Below are 22,122 nucleotides of genomic sequence, written 5' to 3' on the forward strand. Positions count from 1 at the left end.
GAGCATAGAAAATCTGTCTACGACCTTCTAAATACGTTTTTAAACATTATTAGACATGAAACACCCTTTAGTCACCATTACTGTTATGGAAGCAGGAACGGGGAGACGAAGAATCAGGATCGAAGGGGTTATTTGGAATCACTCCAAATGCAGGACACAGGAACATATAACATCAAAACGTCAATGACAGACCTGGGGTTACAGACTCTGACGTGGACTTAAATACACTGGAGGAATCAAACCGACAGAAAACAGTTGGTCACAATCTGGGTTGCACACGTGGTTACTAAGGGGGCGTGGCACATAAGAGGATCGTACAGGCAAGTCATGACAATTACGCTTGTATTACCCAATATATTAGACAAAATAAGAGAAAATAGGACATATTAGATGTTACAAATACCATATTATTATTGTACATTTCATTACAAAGAGCAAAGATGCTTCCGATGCATAGTGATGTATCATTTTCACTGTCTCAATCAACTTTTTAATGAATATACAAAAAACCGCAATAGAGTGAAGCCGCGAAAGTTGAAGCACAAACTGGCGAGGGACGACTGCATTCCAAAAAATTTACTTTAAAGGACGACCAGCCACATTACTGAAAAGCAATTTGATCAAACCATTGAGTTGTTACCACAGTCCTTAATATGTCATACTACCACCATCTGAGAACTACTGTTTGACAAACCATACAGCTGGTGTCCCTGCAAGTTTTTCCAATGTCAATTCCTACTGAAAGAGAGTTTTACTGTAAAATTTCACAATGTAGCAATACAATGGAAAAGAACTGACCACTTGATAACAGGAACATCTTTAAAAGTAATAAATCAAATCAAAGTACCTTTGATGTCATCTTCAGCTGAGATTAAATTATGATCTTGTTGATCATGGTGCATACTGACAATTTACAAACTAAGATATGGACAGAAAAATGCAATCAAAATACAGTTTAATAAAATATACATGCAGTGGTGCAAATGGACATGAGTTGTATAGTCCAGGAAGTGCAATAATAGATCGCGGTTACAGTATTGAATGTGTGGTATGGGTTTTTGTTACAGTTATGATTCTAGTTAGGAAAAGTTATACTTTTTAGGAGACCTAGTCTTAGACTGGGAGGGGCCAGACCATTCAACAGTCAAACTGCCAGGGGAAAAAAGCTGTTTTTAAGCCTTACTCTTCTGACTTTGAGGCTGAAGAACCCCCTACCAGATGGCACTGGGCAGAGGCTGTGGGACGGGTGGGATGGATCTCTGATAACTCAGGTGGCCCTCTGGATGCAGCGGTTATTGAATATGTTCTGCAGAGAAGGCAGCGAGGGCCTAGCAATCTTTTCTGCTGATTTTTGGAAAGCCTGACGTCCTGAGGTGTTGTAGGATCCGAAGCAGGCTCTGATGCAGTCTGTGAGAGTACTATCAATTGGGCCTGTGTAGGTGGACAGGATGGTAGGTGGCACTCTCGCCTGTCTCAAGTGAGTAGAGTCTCAAGACAGACTGCAGTTACTCTATCAGTCCAGCATCCAATTGCAAACTGTTGTTTTCAGACTAGGATGTTACAGATTTTGGATCAGTTGTTGCGGCATTACTGTGTTGAATACCAAAGTGAAATTGATAAACAGCATCTTTACAAAAGATTTTTTATTTCCCCGGTGTGCTAATGTGGTGTGAAGAGTTAGGGCAATAACTAGTTGTATTTAATTTATATTTTACAACAACAAATACTTTTTCACTTCCATCAGCCTTGGTGCTGTGAGTATATTCAAATAGCTTGAACTCCTGGTAGTTAATTATAATGGTGAAGGCAAGCCTTGGGCTATCTTTAGCAAAGGGTTTAAAAGATGTTGATCTTGTCAACAGTCATCTCCTGGATACCCTGATTATCTCCATTCCATCGTGGTGGCACAGTAAGCGATATGTCCAACATGTGCACAAACTGTTTGTGTTTGACTTCAATGTATTGTAGCAACACCCTGCAGACTTCCCATGTTCCTCCATGAAGCAGTGCAGCTACACCCTGCAAGCTGCCTGTTTACCCACGATGTATTGCAGCTACACCCTGCAAGACAGCTGGGCTTCACCCACAATGCATTGCAGCTACACCCTGTAGACTGTCAGTGTTCACCTACAAAGCAGTGTAGGCTGAGACCTTTTGAGGGCCGCCAAGAGTTGGGGTCCCCTCGATAAATTCATTGGCAATTAAAAGGCGACACTCAGTGAAATCTCCTGACTGAGGGGAGAGGGGGAATTCTCCCAGTAAAATCGGTGTGATGGTCAGTGACCGAAGAGCAGCACTCAGGACATTTCCTGACAGTGACAATTGGGATGATTAGGGCTAAAAGCCAGCTTCACCACAGTTTATACTGAGAGGTGAGGCAAGAGGCAGAACACAGGTGCCAAATGAAAGGTGAGCTCAATGTGTGAACAAAGCCTTTTATTTGCTTTATAGCCACAGTGTGTTTGAATGTATAAGAAAAACCTGCAACAAAGAAAAACAACTGAATCATAGGATAATACAAAACCAGAAGAATTACCAATATTAATATAGATTTTAATGATTTACTTGTGATACATATACTATAAAAAGTCATAGGAAAAAAACAGTAGCATTGTGCAAATACAATTCAATTGTTTTTGTCAAATTTAAATTTTTTCCAAAGTAAAGCAAACAGCAACATTTAAATATATATGGCACATTTCAAGTCACATTTATGATGTCCTGAAGTTATTTGTAGTCTTTAGAATAAGTTTTTATTCAACTAGACTAAAAATAATTTTAATTCAGTATTGAGGTAAGTTTTTGACGTCAGTTTTAGTTTTGTTTAAAATATTTTAGAGTTTATAGACTACGGAAAGTCTTTATAAACATTTGGATCATCCCCAAAATACTAAAACTACCAAACGGAACCAAAAACTGCAAACAGAAAACCTTGGAGTAAGACCCATCCGTTAGGGAGTCTTTAGCTGGTATCTCGGTTTGAAGGGCTTTTGTGCAATTTCAGTCGACTTCTATCGCCACATTAGAGGCTTGTTCCTGTGCTTGCGGAATGAGAGCCATAGCTGTTATGGTATGGATTACAGAGACGGGAGGCAGGTAAGAAGCGCTGAGCCCTTCACAAAATTTCACAGTCTAAACTTAAAGTACCTCTTACTTGACCATGGCAGGTGTTCCTGTCCCCTGTGACCTGGCAGCCAGTGTCATCAGTATCAGCTTGGCCTGAGATCTGGAGTTCAGCTCCTCTTTCCTTTAGCCCTAAGTCCTAGGTCAGCCCAAACTGGTCCACTCTGGTTTGAGAGCACCGAGCCAATACAGAAAGTAAGCAGGACACCTGATAGCAGCAGTTTACAGAGCTTAATGTGTTTTTTTTTTTCAAAAGTGAGGGAGGAGGTTCTGATAATGGAATTCTGTCCAGGAACAAGCCTCTCTTCTAGATACTCAATCAGCCACCTTATTAGGTAACAAAATCATACAAATATATAGAATTCAAATTTCTGTTTTTAGTAGAAAGTGCAAATTCCAAATCTGGGCCCTTTACATAAATCATCCACCCTTAAAAACTAAACACCACTGAGTTGCAGGAGAATAGCAATTCCTGACATTTCAACCATGAATGCTAAGGCAACGGATTATTTTCATTGCACAAAAAGTATGTATATAAATGAATCAAAAAATAACCCCTCCCTTTGACTCTGAATCACGTTTTTGTCCTATAACTTCAGCGACAAAACCACTAGCCTCTACGTTATAAGAACACACAGCACTTGGTTATGTCAGTGTGGCACAGAGGGGGGGCTGGCACAGTGGGGGGAAGGGGTGCTCCAGGCTCCTGTGGGGGCCACCTAACGCAAGGAAAGAGCCCCCGACCAAATGCCATCCATCACGCCCGATCTCTGTCAGCGCTTTGGGAGACGCTGAGGGGAGCCTTCGGAATTGGCATTGCTCCTGTTCCAATCTTTCTGATTAAGCCATGGTAACATGATGCAAGCTGTCCTCCGGGCACCAGGAATGTCCCTGGGGCAGCTAGTGCTCATTGTTTTGGGTCTACTTGATTCGTTTCCACTTGGACTGGACCTGGAGGGGTCCCCACTCTGCCACATCCCCTCTGGTTGAGTAGAATACTTCCTAAAGAACAGCTTACTAAGACTCCTTTCACCAAGACTGAGCTAAGAGGGTCCCTCCGCCCTCATTGTATCCCTGCAGGAGAAGCAAACCGTATGCATCCTAATGATGCTCAGCTCGGCCGCTGCCAAGCCATTGCTGGAGCAGAACCCCCAAAGGCGTTCCTCTGTTTTTCTTTTTCACTCAGAGGTTCTCATTTTTATTTAATACATTATTATTAAAATACTAATGTCCCGGACTTCTTAACCAATTCACAGTATTAAAAAATATATATATTTTGTAGAGGTCAAGAAATTCTTCTCATGTACTTAAAGAATGCTGACTTTTTAGCAACCAGTTTGGTGAAAGGCTGTTTCATACAAGTAAACAGATCTTATATTAACACATGCAAAAAGTACATAAAGAGTAATTACCTTTTAGTACTATTTACTGAAGTAAATATTTTATATACCCTTTGGACCCTTTGAGGACTGCAATATTCATGCAATCGATGGCCTATTAAATCAAAAACACATCGTCACTTGTATGAAAGACTCAATTTCATCCCTTCTCAATTTTTGAATTCCCCATTTTAAGCTATGCTGCACCCAACATGCTATTAATGTCTTAATCCCATCAACACCAGCCACATTTCAACTGGGAAGAAGAATAGAAGTAATCAGAGAAGTCTGAACTAAGGACGTTGACACTGTACAGACTGATGGTCGTCAGGCACGGGTTCAGGGCAAGCAGCAAAGCAAGGGATGAGTCCGGAAGCTTGGTTTAGAACAAACAGATTCCAAGCATGAGTGAAGGGGATTAAACCCGAATCACCCAACAGCTGGTTGGGACTCACAATGACATTTTCTCCTTCCAAAACATGTAAGACATCCGCACATTAGCAGGGTCAAAAATCTGGTAGTTTAAAATGTTCAATCCTTAAAGAGTCCAAGGGCAGGTATACAGAAATGTTACCTCTTGCTGAATAAAATTGCACTTAATATTAGAAAAAGACAACATAATCTGGATTTTTTCCAGACGCTTTGTTGCCTAGAGATGCTATGATGGAACCTCTATCATCTCCTGGGGTCTAGGAGCCGTCAGAGACGCTCTGTTTTCGACACCCAGGGTTTTTTCAGGTTCCGATCTTAGATCCCGCTCAAAAGTGACAAAGCAGAGGGGCCCACAGCATTTATACAGAGCCATCGAGTCTTTGGTCATCATATCACTGGCATTCTTTGTTAGGGCTGATTAATCCCATCAGTCCAGGTTGCTGAGGACAGGCATTAGATCAGCTTCAAGGTCAATTCTGTCAAATGCACACGTAAGCTATTCACGATACGTGATGCTCCCCTCATACACGCACGCATGCTGTGTTAAACACAGAGCAATTCAGACCACATGATCTAAACTACTTCATCCTACCTGAAGTTAGTGTGAGGTCAATCCACTGTAAATGGCTAACCTATGATTGACACTAAGGCAGTCGATCGGCATATGTTTGACCTAAAGAAACAGTTCGGTATGTAATCATTATAGATGAAGTTATTCCAATGAGTGCAAAAAATGTGGTAGTTAAGTGGTGAAGGGTTCACCACATATAAGGGAGCGACCAGCGGTCTGTGTATTCTGCAGATACTGTGTGCTTACTCTCATGAAGGATGCACCAGAAAAATGCTTGCTGTGCAAGGAAGAGATCTGACCTTAAAGCAGTTCTATTAGAGACATTGTATTCTTAAAATGAAATTTACATTCAGCTATCATATAAATACTGCTGGACCCCTCTTACAATTAGGACTAACTAGGTCTGTCACTGAAACAAGCGAAATTCATGCATAGGACTAAAGACACAACAGTTGGAGTGCAGTACTGCAACTAACCTACTGTTGCAGAGGATAAACTCTGCAGACACACAGCACAGGCATTCCAGAAGAATGCCTATAATCATTACCCCAACTTCAGCTGAGCTGCCCAACCCAATCCAATCCACCACTACCACCCCCCACCCCCCATATAATCCCAAAGCAAAACGTGATGTTCTGCCAATGACTGGAGCTCAGTATAACGAAAAATTTTAAAGGGAACAGCTAATTTCTTTAGGTATATACTATTCTTTGTAGGTCGCCCATGAAGAAGCCAGATGCAGAACATACTGCATGTTCATTCTGCCAGAGCCGGAACGTGTGTGACACTTGTCTACATTGCAGTAGGTGACATAAGGCTCATTATGGATCTGTCGCAACATAAATTCAGCAGGATAACAGGTGGCTGCAGTATTGGGTTGCTATCATCAGCCTCTTCATATTAACACTCTTTGGAGATCTGATAACTAGCCCACAAGACCAGAGTTGCTACAGGCTAAATGCAGACTTCATTGCGCATTTTGCCCAACTAAGTCTGTCGCCACTTTGAAAGACCCTCATATTTATACAGAGCAGAATCCTGCTGTATGGTTGTATGAAGTGGTTTATGCCCTTAGCTGTAGAGATGACCATATGCGAGCCTCTTGTATAAATACTTAATGGTATATCCACTGCAGTAGTAGGACCCCCCTCCCCAACCCACCCATAACTTCCCTTGGAGGATGTGAATGTTGTGGACGGTTGTGTCTAGGGGTCAAACAGATCACCCTGGCACTGCTGCTCCAGCAGGTGGTTGAAGCGCTCAATCTCTTTGTTGGCCTCTTCTAAATACTCATCAATGAACTCCTCCATCACTTGATAAACTCCAGTTAAAGAGAACACAGCACAGACCCAAAAACTCTAATTATTGAGCAGAAACAGTACATATCACATGCAAAGATACATTTTTCTTCAAAACGTGAAAGGATACACGGATGAAAGGTCATTTTCTCCCCAAAAAAGGTCACGTACTGGCTCCCATTGTAGAAGTACCCCACTGGCAGAGGGTCTAAGTGACGAGCCAACTGGAAATATAGAAAACCATAGACACTTGGTGGTATTACATAATTTGATGCAGAAATAAAGGAGCTATTAAACATAATTGTGATTGTAGGTCAAACACCAACATCAAAGGCTTATGTTACGTCAGAAAATAAGCCAGGGTAGTTTTGAATAAAACCAGCAAGGTTCAAATCATAAACTTATCACTTCAACATATGTGCTGCTTCCAGCAGGGCCTGCAATGGCCCTGTGTTGTAACACATTACTCCCGTGAATATCATCAAAGTTATCTGTCAATTGCGCCACTGAAAGTACACATCATGGCTGACCGCCAGCACCCCACACACCTTGCCATGTCGTAGACGCTCTGACCTAGCTGTCTAGCCATAATGATTTAGCCATTGTCAGTCACTTGAATCTAACCCCTGCCCATTTCTATTGCATTCAACTTGACTACGAAGCACCAAATGCTAGCTTATCATCTAATGTATCCCAGCCCTGACACACAAGGTTTTCTTTACAAGATAGTCAACCTGATTTGGTTCCGATATGAATATGAAAAAACAGGAAGGAAAATATTCATTTTTGATGACTCACGTGGATGGTCCTGATCTCCTGAGGGGTCAGAGTCTTCCTTGTTTTTAAGACTTTCCTTGCAGCTTTCTGGAACAACATTTAAACGGAAAATAAGTTTTAAAAGCTTTTAAAAATAATTAAAGATCAAATGTTGAAGGATGCAAGATTTCAATTCCTCGGAGCGTAAATCTGAGTTGAGCACGTGCTACTCCAACACTGACCACATTGACCACATGCTACTCTTCATCAACACTCAATGTTAACCATGTTCTACCCTTTCATTTAGACTGTACTCTCCTTCCCTTGATTCTTCCTTACTGCACTGAACACGGGGAGCAAGGTCGTTGCCCATCAAGAGTTGATGGGTCATGCTTCTCCAGGGTGGCTATGATCATGTACCTGCTGAGTACATTGGCGCAGCCAGTCCTTGAGGCCCTCCATGGTGAGGTCCACCCCATAAAACTGCAGGGAGCAGATGTGGGTGGGCAGGTTGGAGCCCTCCATTGCTGGGACCAGACTCAGAATTCCACTCACTGAGCCAAAGCTCACCTCCATTAGCTTGTCGGAGTCTGAAGGAGAACAGCTGTTACTCACTGCACCAAACAACATCTTGCTCCATGCCAAAAGACTAATGTGATTTTCAAACAATGTTATCGGAATGCCATGAAAAGGTTATGCATATACACCACTGGGTGGCACTAATAAAATGTATGTCCAAGCAATATCTGAACATAACACACACCTCAATGTACAAGCAAGAAGGTGCTGACAGCCAGGAAATGAACATGTGCTTTTCAAACATGTGGGCTAGTTTAAATAAAACAATGCAGCTGCTGTGAGCTGTCTTCATATGGCATCGTGAACCACCATGCTAATGTTACTGTGCTCTCTTCAAATGCCAAGCTCCTGTCCCACTGGTATTCTGCGTCGTTTTATCCAGGATCCTAATTTAGCCATTCAATCAGATCTCGAGTATTAAAGCGTAAGAATCCTGCCTGAAGTCTGCCAGTGGGTACAGTAGCTTTTAATTTGGTCATATTGAACTACTAGTAGGGCGGCATGATATCACATTACAATTTAATTGCGATTATATGGCGCTTGCGCAATAATCACCAGGGTTTTAGGTGACAGGTGAAACATTTATCCGAATGCTGAATTTTCAGCACTATATGGATGTTTATTACAGTACACCCACAATTTGGTAAGCCTAAAATATTAATGAGATGTGCATCGGGATGCCCAAATCTTAGTAATCTGTATAAATGTGACGTATCCTTATGTTTATTAAATTCGGTTAGTAGAGTACACTACATGCTACTGTTTTGGTAAATCAAGGAAGTGATAAGCACTGAAGTGGTGGTGAAGAAAGGGACAGCTCAACAGACATCTTTTAAAAGAGGAGATAAAGTAAAAGGATGCCTGTGGTATGGCAGCACTATTTGCAGTTTAAAGTCTGACATGTTTATTAAACATAAAGATACAGCACATTTATACAGATTACTAACTTTTGGGCATCACATTACACGACACATTAATATTTTAGGCGTACTACAAATGTTTTACCTATTATCTAAAGCCCTGGTGATTATTGAGCATGCGACATATAACCACGATTACATCGCAATAGCAGCCCTAACTACTAGACATTGCCACTTTGTTTGGTTGTGTGAACTGCAGCACGTTCTCACTGTGAAAATGAAATATACCACTCAAAGAACATGTGGGAAAAAGAAAGCAGAACCAAGGGGAACCAACATTTATGACTTGAACTCTAAATGTTCTAAATGCAGACGTGAGATGCAGAAACACCAGCAAGTTTCTTACCGTATTACTTCAGTACATGAGCACTTCCTCTAAAATATTCAATACTGTTTGTGTTGAAATACAATTAACACGCAGTATATACCAAGAAAGTCCACATCTATAATAACGACATTCTTTCAGGTAGGTGATAAGACACCTCTTTACTGAACACAGTGTAATGAAAGAGAAGTATACGACTGTCAAATTCGGAAGAGAAGTTTATGCACTACTCAAAAAAGGCAATGTTTACCAGAAAACTACACACTTAGCATGCAGTGTTTACCAGAAAACTTGACTCTACCACAAATGTGGTAGATATTTCCACAGAAAGGATCAGGTCTCAAAGGCTTCAACTCTGTGGAAGATAAGAATGGATGATTTAAATACAAGGATAGTGAGAAGTTGGCAGCAAGAACTACAGGGTGATGTGTAATAAGTTTGTAGAATGATGAGGTCCTACCTTTGCATCTAGCCATGAACTGCAGCCGGTCAAGTGGACGACTGAAGGTCAAACAGTAGTGGTTCATTGTGGGAGACATGTCACCGGAGCAGAACTTCCCCACATTCCTGGATAGAAGCACAGTCATCGTTGTCAAGAACCAGAAATATCAATCAACAATAACATACAATGACTACATTTATTTTCCTCTGCTATCTAAATGGTCAGCCTCTAAACCCTAACCAATCACCTGAAAATGTCTTCTCTGAACCTCAGAGATGGACTGCATCTTACAAGAACTTTAGCCTATAAATGTTAATACCTATACTGAACCAATAAGACCAGGGATGTAACTTCACTGCCAGGTGACCATATGTCCCAGGTGTAACCCATTTACAACTTAGAATTATACATACAATCCAGGGTACAGCAGGTAACGAGCCGTTAGCATCGGGGGTTCTGAAAAGCTACTCTCAGATAGGATCAGCTCCACGTCTTCATTCCTAAACAGGACATGTCATCATATTATTATTTGAGGCAAATCAGCTTTACACTTCAACCCAGGCAGCAGGAATATCGGAACATACCGGGTGACAGCACCCTTCTCGGCCAGGATGAAGGCGGCACCAGGGTTGGCAGTTCGCACCAGCTGCTGTACCTGCTTCAGAAGAGGGTGTCTCTGCTCCTGGGTCAGCCCCGTAAAAACTACATTGCTCACCAGACCTGGGGCACACAGAAGCAAACATAGGTCAGAACCTTAGCTCAAGTCCAAGAGTGCCTCTGCTGTAATAACCTGATAGCAATTACAGGGTGAAAAGTAACAGAGACAAACTGCTTTGGAATCTTTCCAGCAGGTAGCAGTGAGCTGTTATGGTTTTAGTGCAGCATCAAATTTATATAGCTGAAATTTAAAGAATGTTAATTATGTATAAAAATACACAAAACTGACTCTGAGCCTAGGATGGGCATGGAACTACCCTGTGCATCATCGCACATTGAGATGTGCCCAGTGCAGGGCAGCCCTGTGCATAAGTCTTCCTTGCCAATACACAACTGTGATGTTTGCCAAGCTGCCTCCAGGCAACAGGCAAACTGGCAGGGGATTTCAGAAAGGCAATGGTCATCAGAGATGTGCAGTCTCACACTGAGCAAGAATTCCCTGACATCCACCACCCACTGCGGATAAGTGTAGGAAGACCAATAGACCACTATAGGTGGCTCTCCAACAGACCAGAAGCCCAACGGCCTTCTGCTTTTGATAAGCCTTCCCACAAGAAATCATTTCCAAACATAAAGGCACGGACACCTCCCATTGAAAGAGTTGAGAAACTTGTAGGCATCAAGAGGTGATCGTACCCATCAGAAAATTTTGCCCTGCTGTTGAATACGCCACAAACGAACATATTACCTCATGACTAACAGCATGAAACAACAACATGAAATGAGCTTCTGAACAACAGCCATAACCTGGACAGGCTCAAACAAACCCACACGCATCACTGTCATCCATATTTCACGATTGCTTAAGGTCTGATGGTAACCAGCTGTTGGGGTAAGCAGCTACACAACTTACCATGACTGCACTGTTCCAAGAGTTTGGGAAACGCATATCTGCAGGAAAAAAATTGAATTCATTAATATTTAATTTATGATTATCATTATTATACTTTAAGTCTGCAATTGAATGTCTTGGTTTCATTCGGTAGATTGGCATTCGATTCAGGCCCTAGTTTTGTGCCTGTGCTGACCAAGATACGTGGTTAGAAGATGGATGGATGGTTCAGTTCAACTGTAACTGTCAAAAAACTAACTGAAAAACTTCTCACAAATTGATTTTGTGGGCTTGTTTACGTTTCTTTAAATATACAGTGGGACTCCTGTATACACGGTTTCAGTTAATCATGGTTTATCATGGTCTGAAAAGAAAACTTAAAAAATTCAGAATTGGTTCATAAGTTTCAAACTGCACACCAGGGCGCAAGCCAGTGAGTACCCACAATTGGTTAACATATATACTTAAAAAAAAAAAAACACGTAAATGTCACAAATGTTTTTTCATTGTTCTTTTGTCCATTGAGGGGTATAAAAAGCACAATTTTCACTGCTTCATCATCCCTTTATACATGATATTTTTTCACTGCTATATCGTCCCTTGAGAATTACACTAAAACTTCAGTATCCCTTTTCATTCGAGAGAATACAGTTCTGTATAATAGTATACAATGTACTTTAATGTTACCATATTTAATATTGGCAATCACTGTACATGATTTATAAATTTAACTTTACCATATGTACAGTATGTACACAAAAATAACATTATATATGGGGTCTGCGAATGGTTCGCTAATATCTACAATTTTATTTACATATTACCCAGGGATATAGGGGACTACTGAACAGAACATACCCTGTCGATTATTTCTTTGATATCAGAATAAGCAACATGTGTTAAATTTTGACAGGTGATTGTCTGCCATGTTGTCAGGACCATGACACTAATAGAAAACCAATTGTGACACCAGGAATAAATTGATACAGTGTAAAATCAGGTTTATAATAATAATAAGGAGCAGTTAGTGCATGAGGCCTTTTGTAGAGGGACAATTGACATTGACAGAAATTATAAACCAAGCTTGATTATTCTTTCTCCCTGATGCCATAACTGGTTACTTGCCTCACTGAGGTACATTTTAATGGGGAAATGATGAATCCTTCTGTTTCTCTCTAGTACAGGACGACCCTGACAAACATCCTTTGGAGCCCAGTTCAGATGGGATAACAGCAAAGAATTCCAGGTTTCAAATATGCTTATATAATATTCCAGCATTAGTTTTGAGTTACATTGTTCAAAATAAACAAATTATATTCCATGAGCAGGGAAACGTTTTGCTTACCCCGAAGCTGAAATGAAATACAGGTAAAACTAAAAACAATAAATCAACCCAAGAAATAAACGTATGTATCAGTCATTGCTATATTAACACAGCATTCTTCAGTAAAGTGTTTGTTAGTCCTTAAGTTTATTAATTTATCCCACTTAACGCACACAGAGCCACAGGTAATAAATGAATAGTCAGACAGACTTAATCCTTTAATAAATACCACCAGCATTTAAATGTATTGGCAAACAGCTGGGGGGTGGGGGGGAAGGTACTGCACAGGTCTTCAGGTAGCTCAGTGCAACAAATCAGGCCGAAATAAAAAGCTAAATGTAAAGTGCCAGCTGATGTTTTTAATTGGTGAAATAACTTAAGCTGTAAGCATTTCCAAGACATTCCTGTGCAAAGCTAGGGCTGCTAAACATTTCCACTGAACCACCAACAAGCCCCATGCAGCTAATACAGACAAAAACAGAATAACAAAGCATGTAGATGTGTCAGCAGTGGACACTTCATTCATTTAGCAGACAGTTTTATCCAAAATGATGTACAGTCCTTTTAGAAAGGAGCAGGCAATTCCTGGAGCAATTGGAGATTAAGGGCCATACTTAAAGAGGTGAAATCACTTTGGCCTGACCTTGGGATTTGTACCAGTGACCCACCAATCACAGCCAGAGCCTCCTAAACTCATAGAGCTACACACCAATCACAACCCCCAGCTTAAATAGGGCAACCCTCACCAACGCTGTACAGCAGTATCCACAGAGCCACCTATAAATGATATGTCTTAACATAAAAGAATATATAAACCTTTCATTTCACCATAATTTGAATTTGGCTGGGTGAATATTTACAATTAAAGTGACTTGTAGTGGGATTATTCACCTGTGCTCCATAAAGGAGCTGAGGGGGTCCACACAGGCAGTAATGGCACCCACGCTGAAGGCATCCCGAATCTCGGGGTCTGGGTGGGCGAGCACAGCCTGCACCATGTCTGCCACATCCGTGTATCTGAAACAAGGGGAAGATGCCAGGTGTGAGACCAAGCGAAAATGATTCCCAAACACAATACAGATGCCAAGCTAAAGGACTTAAGGGGTTCAAACAGAAACACCTTGAAATGACAAAAATCTGAGATAACATGCACCTATTTCAGGCCCACCCATATGCATTACACTATGGAATCAAGTAGGGATCACAATACACAGAATGTGATTTTGTGCCAAAATGCAGTGGTTAGCACTGTTGCCTCACACCTCTGGGACCCGGGTTCGAGTCTCCGCCTGGGTCACATGTGTGCGGAGTTTGCATGTTCTCCCCATGTTGTCGTGGGGTTTCTCCCCACAGTCCAAAAACATGCTGAGGCTAATTGGAGTCGCTAAATTGACCATAGGTGTGCATGTATGAGTGAATGGTGTGTGAGTGTGCCCTGTGATGGGCTGGCGCCCCATCCTGGGTTGTTCCCTGCCTCGTGTCCATTGCTTCCGGGATAGGCTCCGGACCCCCCGCGACCCAGTAGGATAAACGGTTTGGAAAATGGATGGATGGATGAGTGCTGCCACATACTGTATAAAAGTAGAACTAATGATAGGAAATCAACGTGACCTTAAGTACTGTTGAGAATAAGCCAGCCTGACCTTCTGTAAGTGACAGAATCGCGGACGTAAAGAACAGTCACATGTCAGAAGAGATAAGAAGCGGATACGTGCACCGCAGCAGCACCGTGAGAACTGGATACCTGACTGGTGTGCAAGAGCCAAAGCAGAACTGCCAGTGCCAGCGGACACAGAAACGGTGAGGCGTGCGACGTGGCGGCCCATGTTAACACATTACGGCTGATGCCATTGGGAATGTTGTTCTCTTGTGCAAAATATATAGTTCAATACCCATTTCTCTTATTTACTCTATTCTTGAGGGTGCTATAGGGATGAATACAAAAGACACTGCTATTTACACATCACACCATCTGCTCTCTAGCACTCTTCGACTTAACTGGACCATTTTCTACATCTCTAACCTTCTACCCAGACTGATCTATGGACTGTTAACACTGCCCTCCTTTTAACCATTACAATGAACAACCGAACACGACAAAGACAATATTTACACCACAAACTTATGATACAACATCTAACAAGCACAACATAGTTCTTGATTAATTCCGTTTATGTTATGAACACTACAACACAATACTCTTCCATCCATCCATTTTCCAAACTGCTTATCCTTATGGGTCGCGGGGGGTCCAGAGCCTATCCCGGAAGCTATGGGCACAAGGCAGGGAACAACCCAGGACGGGGGGCCAGCCCATCACAGGGCACATTATACTCTTCTATTCCACTATTATTCTGTCTGGCATAGGCTTTGTTTGGCAATTCAACCTGTACCCTATATAAAAATCTGAAATGCAGTTGATTTTTTCGCCCTGTTGTAAACATTTGAACACAATAGGTAAGCTGCTGTGACAAAGCACGCAAATTTTCTGAAGTCAAGTGTCAGATTATGACACAATATCTTCTGGGGGCTCATTATGAACTGACACGCCTCTCTGACACCACCACGCCTCTCCTTTCACAAGGACATCCTGTGGTTGGCTGTTTAAAGGACAGCAATGTACAGCAGTGGCACAGGGCACAGTCTGGTTGGGTTACAGTGCAGTTCCACGCGCAACACTGAATCTGGATCAGGGGTTTATCAGGTCTGCCTTCGACCACAGAATTCAAGCCTCCACTGTTTTAATCTCTTATTTAAATTGCATTGTATACAAGTGGCAAATAGACTTACATAAACAACTGAAAAAATATAACAAAAAGTCATAATCGGTGAAGTGGCTGTCTACATTTACAGAGTTAGCGAAGCAGGATTTGAAACAGTGGATAGGGTTGTTGAGTGCTAACTGTCATCGACTGCCTTAACTCGCTGGTTCTGATTATGTCAGACTAGGCAGCAAAACACTATAACTCAAAAACCCAGAACACAGGAGGCTGGTTGTCTGTGCAGTTAGGCACTGAGGCACATTGACAGTGTCGCCCCCTGCATTTCGCATGTGGTATTACCCAGGGGTGAGCACCAAAAGCCGGCACTTGCTGGGACTCAGGCCAGAGAGCTGGGTGTCAGTGTTCATCTGATTCTCCAGCAGAGAAGACAGGTATCGCTGAAAGTGCGCTCTGCAGAATACCTCGTGTCTGTCCAGGGGGGGACGGTACACCATCCACCTGTGGGCCATCACAGCACAGCACTGACGCTTATGATGACAGAGAGCAGCTTCCCTGTGAAAGCCGGCGTTCAATATAAATGTCCCCTACCTTCCATAAGACTTATTCAGATTCATCAAGAAGTTACAGAGGTTGTCCTTACAGCTCCCAGGAATCCCAGTTAGAATGGTCATTATAATCTGTAGAAACAGAAACACACACACAAACACAATGTGTTATACACACGTATTCCCCGCCTTAGTGGTCATTCCCCAGGCAGGACACGGCAGACACACCTTGCAGTCTCTGGCATGCTGATGAGGGGTGGTCTCCCTTTGGCTGAGGAGGACTTCCAGGTGGTTTCTCTGCACTACTTCCTGGCCCACACTGCTGAGGGCAAAGTGCTGCAGGAACCTGGGGGAACATGAGGACTGTAAGGGCAGTCGTGCTGGAAAACACAAACTGAACCACTGACCCCTGCAGAAAACAACCAGGGACCATGACAGGAGAGTCTCACACCACACACCAACATCTGCATCGCAGTAGATCATTGTGAGTCCTGCAGAATGTTACATGCATTGGGTAGAACAGCGACTAAGTGAAAGAGAGCCCAAAGCGCACAGGTGACGGGCTACGTACGCTTCGAGCTCTGGGGGGGCTGTGCTGGAGCCCTTCAGGATGCCACTGGGCAGTGTGGTTAGGGAGGCATGACTTTCACACAGGCGATCAAGTCGGCAAAGCCTGTAGGAGAAAGTTCATGAAGGGGCACATCATTGTACCCCAAAGCGCCATCATACCCTGATGGGGCTTAAACGTCACTGACTTAGCATAAAGCTCACACAACTGCAAGGTAGCTCGGTCATTTACCAATAACACTGGGAATGTATGTAAGCAGTAGAAATGCGAGATGTGTGCAGTACGACTCACGTGATTTTCTGCTCAGGGGTCAGCTGATCCCTGCCGACTGTATGGACAATCTGCCTGATGTCACATTTCTGCTGCAACCACACAGGGAGCACCTGCGGCACAGCAGCAGGCATGAGGATAGGGGAGGCGGGCGGGGTGAACTGCTTTCCGGGCCCGTCCCCATTAATGATGGGGGTGAAGCTTTTACTCGCAAGGACATGGAGCTGCATTGACAGACTACTGCATGAAACATGAATCATGTGTTAGGATACCTAAAGGTTTTTATCTGAACACACATGAGGCCCCCTCTTCTGCCTTTCAACAGCAGCTCCTACCTGTGCACAAAATGACCTGTAGCTATTGGACCTGGCCTGCAAGCCAAAAGCCAGACTGTGGGAGGTGCTACGGAGCTGGAACGGCAGGAAGGGGAGTAGGGAACTCTTGTACTCCAGAAAAAGGGCTGTCAGAGTCCCAGACGAATCCTATCAAACACACAAAGAGGGACACAAACAAGTTCAAAAATATGCTTCAGTTCCTGAGAAGGTGGACACAGCTGAGCATATTTCTTTCAATAACGTTCAGTAGCTAACAGAAAGTGCCTGTCATTTCAAGCAGGGAAATCTCATACATAAAAACAGGGAGCCCAAAAAAAGCCCAGAAGAATCCAGAACATGAGCCACGTCCCTGGTACCGAAAGGCCCGGAGGTGACTTGGCCGGCGAGCCGGGGCAGCAGCAGAATGGCTGTGGAGTGACAGGGCAGCACCGGGGCAAGAATGAGACCCGTATTTGAGGCACCATTGGTATTCAGAGCGCACCGCTCCGCTGGCCCCGGGGGACGGCCGCTCTTCAAAACAAGCTTTGTTACCAAACCCTTTACGCTACGATAACATGAATGCAAAGCAGCGCTTCATTCCTGCCCCCCAGGAGTGGCGCGGTCCCTCTCCCTCCACGTTCGGGGCCCTGCCGCTTAAGAGCACAAAGAGCCTCGGCTTCCTGACAGCTGAGGCGTTTCCGCGCGTCTGTGTCCGCGGGGCCCGTGAGAGACGCCGTCGAGACTTGGAACGCCGAGCCCGATTAGAGCCAACACACAGCTCCGTGGCATCTAAACACAGCCACCTCAGAGGTATTAGAGCGCCGCAGAGCTCAGCTCCAAATGACCTCATAGAAAAGCGGTCACTATGTAGCTGTGTTCATTTGCTTTGGGGCTATCCAGTGTGTCACAGCACAGGATTTGCTCATTTCTACTTAAAACTAAGAACAATGCACCCAGAATGCTGCACCCAGCCGTAATGATGGCTCCCCCATGATACAATATGCCAAACAGGGGGGTCCGCCATGACATATTGTGGGGAACAAAAATACAGCAATATACCAAAAATACTGTGATATGCCACAAGTACCACGGTATACTGTATTACCGTAATACTACTCCAGCCTAGGTCTTAATACCCATGGAAAGAACGGCACGCTCTGTAATATCCATGACTCATTCTCAATAGCAGTATCTGTATGGTGTAATTAGAAGGAAGGTTCTTCAATAAACCAGAAAATGGCAGAAACGTGTCGCCTACCCCTTGGTAAAATTTAAGGCCACAGATGAGGTTCCTTGGTAAGGTCACACTGCCATATTGAGGATGGACAAAGAGGATCCCCTTGGAGAAGAAGCTGATTTTACCTGCAGTTGAAGATCAAACAAATGCAGATGACCTGAATGAATGGGATGGATGGTGATCTGTTAACTCCACAGAATATGTCGGCTAGCTTTCCCCAGTACAATTTTGAAAATGCTCTTTTGAATAACACTGGTGTTTTTGCATGTGTGTATCTCCAATGTATTCTATGGGTTTTCCTGAGTATGCAAGAAGCCATAACTGTATAACTGTCGAGTTCACAAACGTCAGTCATATTAGGACTGCTCATGTCACCTCTACATTGCCTGAAGGCTTGTACTTCATGCTGGCAGACTGACAAGCAGCCTCAGAAATCAGTGAAGCACACAGCCTTCAGCATGCTGTGGGCACGTGTCACTGGTGTAACACATACTTTGCCAGTGACTGGCACACTTTGTGAAAGGCAGCACTGGAAAGTAGGTTTCTCAGTCAGGTCAGCACTGCAGTGAGCAGGAAAGAGCCTTACCTTCCTCGGCAGTGGACAGTAGCTCACTGGAGGACACCAGGGCTGTGTCCCCTGCTGACAGCGCTACTCCAAGGCAGGTTTCTTCTTCCTGCTGTGACATACACACAAAAATATACAAAATCAAACACGTACACTGGTATTCATATCTTTGTGGGGACCATCCATTTATTTCAGCAGGAAAAACCCAAATTACAATGATAACCTTAACCCCTACCCAGCCATAACCTTAACCATAAGTAACAGACTACAACATAGAATGTGTATATCAGTATGCCTTAGTCTGCCACCCTTGAAGGCCCCAGCAGAGGAAACTACCCCTAGTGAGGAGGGAAAAACTGGTCCCAACAATGTCAAACAGTTTTTATCACATTGTGGGGGACTTTTGGTCCCTATGACATAATATATAAATAACACACAGATAAATACACACATATGACAGCTCAGCAGTGTTACACAGGATACTGCTAAAATTCTTGTGCACCTTGGGTGGTACCAACTATTGCTGATCGTGTTAAAGTAGCTTAACCGTTTGTTTCCTTACAGGCTGCTGGAAACACAGGGACCTGAGGTCTGCTCCTACCTTCAACAGCTGCTGAACACAGTCGGAGAGCTTCACATCACACTCGTCCACCTGAAACACACAACACAGCAAGAGGCCTTTATAACAGACCTTATACCATACAGTTATGGACTTTATGATTTCCAAACATACAGAACAATTTAGCACTGCCATCTGTCAATCCTTTCATCTTTGAATGGCTTATCTGGTCAGTGTTGTGTGGAAGCGCTCACAGGGGGGAGTGGGGCTGAAGGTTATCTCAGGCAACACATGACACAAGGTTTGGCTACACCCAGGATGGGATGCCAGTCTATTGCAGGGCACATACACTTACACAGAATATGATACCGTGGCAATTTAGAGACACCAGTTACCCTAGCTGCGTGCCTTTGGACTGTGGGAGGAAACCAAAGTTCCCAGAGGAAACCTACACCCGAGATCATACAAACTCCACACATAATTATTCCTTATTGAAAATGTTGCTGTGTTATAAAGGAATCTGTCATCAGCCTGGAGGAGAAACAGAGAGCAGGGGTCCCCAAGTTAGGAAGAAAGCACTAACCAGCCAGGAGACATAGCGCGGGATGTCAGCAGTCAGGATGGTGAAGTGGCTATCTTGGGAAACGCTGCCATCTACAGGACCAACCCAACAGATGTCACATGCCACATCAGCCAAATTAATGCTAACGGAGGTGAATCATACTTTTTGGCCGAATTTACATAGACTGTGCAACGTATCTGATTGGAAGAGTCCCATTTCACTTTTGTCCCATCTTTCGCCAGGTTGTGCCATCTATGTGAGGCAGGCATTACCTCGCTCCTGGACGTAGAGGCAGGATTCCAGGAAAGACTCTGAGAAGACGAGGGAGCCGAGCACCTCTCTACCCTCCAGAGGGTGAGGAATGTCGTAGACTGCCATGAAGGCCTGTGAGGAGAGAGCAGACTTCTCCATGAAGACACAGGGCAAAGAGCAGCACATTTAGGGAATTACTAAATCAGCATCAATCTATGAAACTGAAAGGTCTTTCCAGACACAGTAACATATATATGATGATAACATACGCCTAATATATGCTCCATAAGATTAGGCGTGATCGATCACTTACAGTTTTCACCATGAACCTGCTCTCTACACTTTCCAGGGGAATTACTCTGTGAAAAATGTAAACAATAGCAGGTTAAAATGACGATAGACAGGAATGATGGAATACAACATAGAATGTGTATATCGGTATTCCTGAGTCTGTCACCCTTGCAGGCCCCCAGCAGGAGAAATCCCATCGCTCACATCATTCATGATTAAAGCCTCATTTTCAGTGAGAGATGTGCTTGCGTCAAGAGTGCATGTGGAATGTACCAACCTTCCTTCATTATTGACAGCTTGAATGTTGAATATGGTTTTCGACCTGTAAAAATATCATAAATATCACTTTTCCCTTAAGTTACAAGTCACAACACAATACATCATAAAACTGATCCCTCTGTGTGGGTGTGTGTAGCGGAATACAGTTTCTGAACATCTCATAACCCAGGCCAACTGAAAGACTAGCCTTGAAGGAAATAATCCCCCAATATATAAGTAAGCTTGTAACCCGTAGCCCTGGAATTTGGAAATGACATTACCATGGGAAGAGCCATTGGAAATAGGAGATTGTGCTATCATGATCTACACCGCAAGTTCATCTGTTTGATTGCCTAGTTAAATGCATAAAAATATATAAAGCATGAATTTCCCAACTGTGATATTCTAAATGAATCCATATTGATGGACTTGGAGAGTTAGTCAGAAAACCCATGTCTTTAATTCACAGTAAATGACATACGAATAGAAAGCATTTAGTTTCCACTAAACAAAACATTGTTCTGCTCAACTGATGTTTGTTTAATAGAATGAATAGTGGAATAGAAAAACGATCTCAAGATGATTTTAATGAAATCCAGTTTTTCTCCTTAACCTTTTTGAGGTAACACGATGGCGAGGAAAAATCTGGCAAGAAGGCAAACTTGATTACCAACTATAGTCAAGATCATCTGCAGTCAAAGTTCGTCAAGCACTAAATTAAGGAGATTCGTAAGAAGCGCCATGTGCCGAGAGGATTAGGGTATGACTCACAGGAGAGCGCTTTTATACTGGGTCAGACCGTGTGCGTCTAAGGACAGCTGAATATTCTGCTCTGCTGCATCCCATGCCTGTGGAAGGAACAGAAGTCAAGGCTTCACTTGTAATTCAAGCAGGACATGCAAGAGGGCTGCAGGATAGAAAGATGGACAGACAGTCAGATAGACCGAAAGAAGGACAGCGTCAGTCAGACAGACAGAGGGACAGACACGCAGACAGAGTGAAAATACGTGCAAGACCTCACCTTGGTGGTGCTGAAGGTGTTACAGTAGCATCTGATGCCAGTCAGCACTGCTTGGACCATGGTGCTGTACAGCTCAGACAGAAGCCTACGAGTACAAACGATTCTGTTAGAGTTTTACATCTTAAAGCAAAGTGTTTAGGGCTACAATATACCCATCTATTTATACACTGATACACAGAAACACAGAAATGGTGACGCTGTGTTGCTGTATGATCATTACCTCACTCATTTACAGACCAGTACACTGTACACCTTGCTT

The 22,122-nt window shown here is 43.2% G+C and overlaps 1 protein-coding gene across 3 annotated transcripts in view; it reads right to left on the reverse strand.

Annotated features, from left to right (window-relative positions):
• Positions 1 to 2,532: 2,532 nt before the first annotated feature.
• The window catches only part of dnaaf9 (dynein axonemal assembly factor 9), a 31,098-nt gene continuing 11,508 nt past the window's right edge, over positions 2,533 to 22,122 (reverse strand). For all 3 annotated transcript variants that reach the window (XM_048970253.1, XM_048970255.1, XM_048970256.1), the window contains 25 exons: positions 21,864 to 21,948; positions 21,614 to 21,690; positions 20,862 to 20,906; positions 20,607 to 20,652; positions 20,314 to 20,425; positions 20,063 to 20,133; positions 19,522 to 19,572; positions 18,942 to 19,032; positions 18,377 to 18,480; positions 17,140 to 17,286; positions 16,826 to 16,917; positions 16,538 to 16,639; positions 16,195 to 16,312; positions 16,010 to 16,098; positions 15,761 to 15,919; positions 13,590 to 13,715; positions 11,396 to 11,433; positions 10,410 to 10,545; positions 10,239 to 10,325; positions 9,844 to 9,950; positions 9,667 to 9,738; positions 7,980 to 8,149; positions 7,602 to 7,667; positions 6,934 to 7,027; positions 2,533 to 6,817 (listed from right to left, as the gene is read on the reverse strand). In XM_048970253.1, the coding sequence (XP_048826210.1) occupies positions 6,711 to 6,817; positions 6,934 to 7,027; positions 7,602 to 7,667; positions 7,980 to 8,149; positions 9,667 to 9,738; positions 9,844 to 9,950; positions 10,239 to 10,325; positions 10,410 to 10,545; positions 11,396 to 11,433; positions 13,590 to 13,715; positions 15,761 to 15,919; positions 16,010 to 16,098; positions 16,195 to 16,312; positions 16,538 to 16,639; positions 16,826 to 16,917; positions 17,140 to 17,286; positions 18,377 to 18,480; positions 18,942 to 19,032; positions 19,522 to 19,572; positions 20,063 to 20,133; positions 20,314 to 20,425; positions 20,607 to 20,652; positions 20,862 to 20,906; positions 21,614 to 21,690; positions 21,864 to 21,948 (2,392 nt within the window). In that variant the 3' untranslated portion in view covers positions 2,533 to 6,710. The remainder of the gene's footprint in view (positions 6,818 to 6,933; positions 7,028 to 7,601; positions 7,668 to 7,979; positions 8,150 to 9,666; positions 9,739 to 9,843; positions 9,951 to 10,238; positions 10,326 to 10,409; positions 10,546 to 11,395; positions 11,434 to 13,589; positions 13,716 to 15,760; positions 15,920 to 16,009; positions 16,099 to 16,194; positions 16,313 to 16,537; positions 16,640 to 16,825; positions 16,918 to 17,139; positions 17,287 to 18,376; positions 18,481 to 18,941; positions 19,033 to 19,521; positions 19,573 to 20,062; positions 20,134 to 20,313; positions 20,426 to 20,606; positions 20,653 to 20,861; positions 20,907 to 21,613; positions 21,691 to 21,863; positions 21,949 to 22,122) is intronic.

Source organism: Brienomyrus brachyistius, chromosome 12, assembly GCF_023856365.1.
Source record: "Brienomyrus brachyistius isolate T26 chromosome 12, BBRACH_0.4, whole genome shotgun sequence".
Classification (NCBI taxonomy): domain Eukaryota; kingdom Metazoa; phylum Chordata; class Actinopteri; order Osteoglossiformes; family Mormyridae; genus Brienomyrus; species Brienomyrus brachyistius.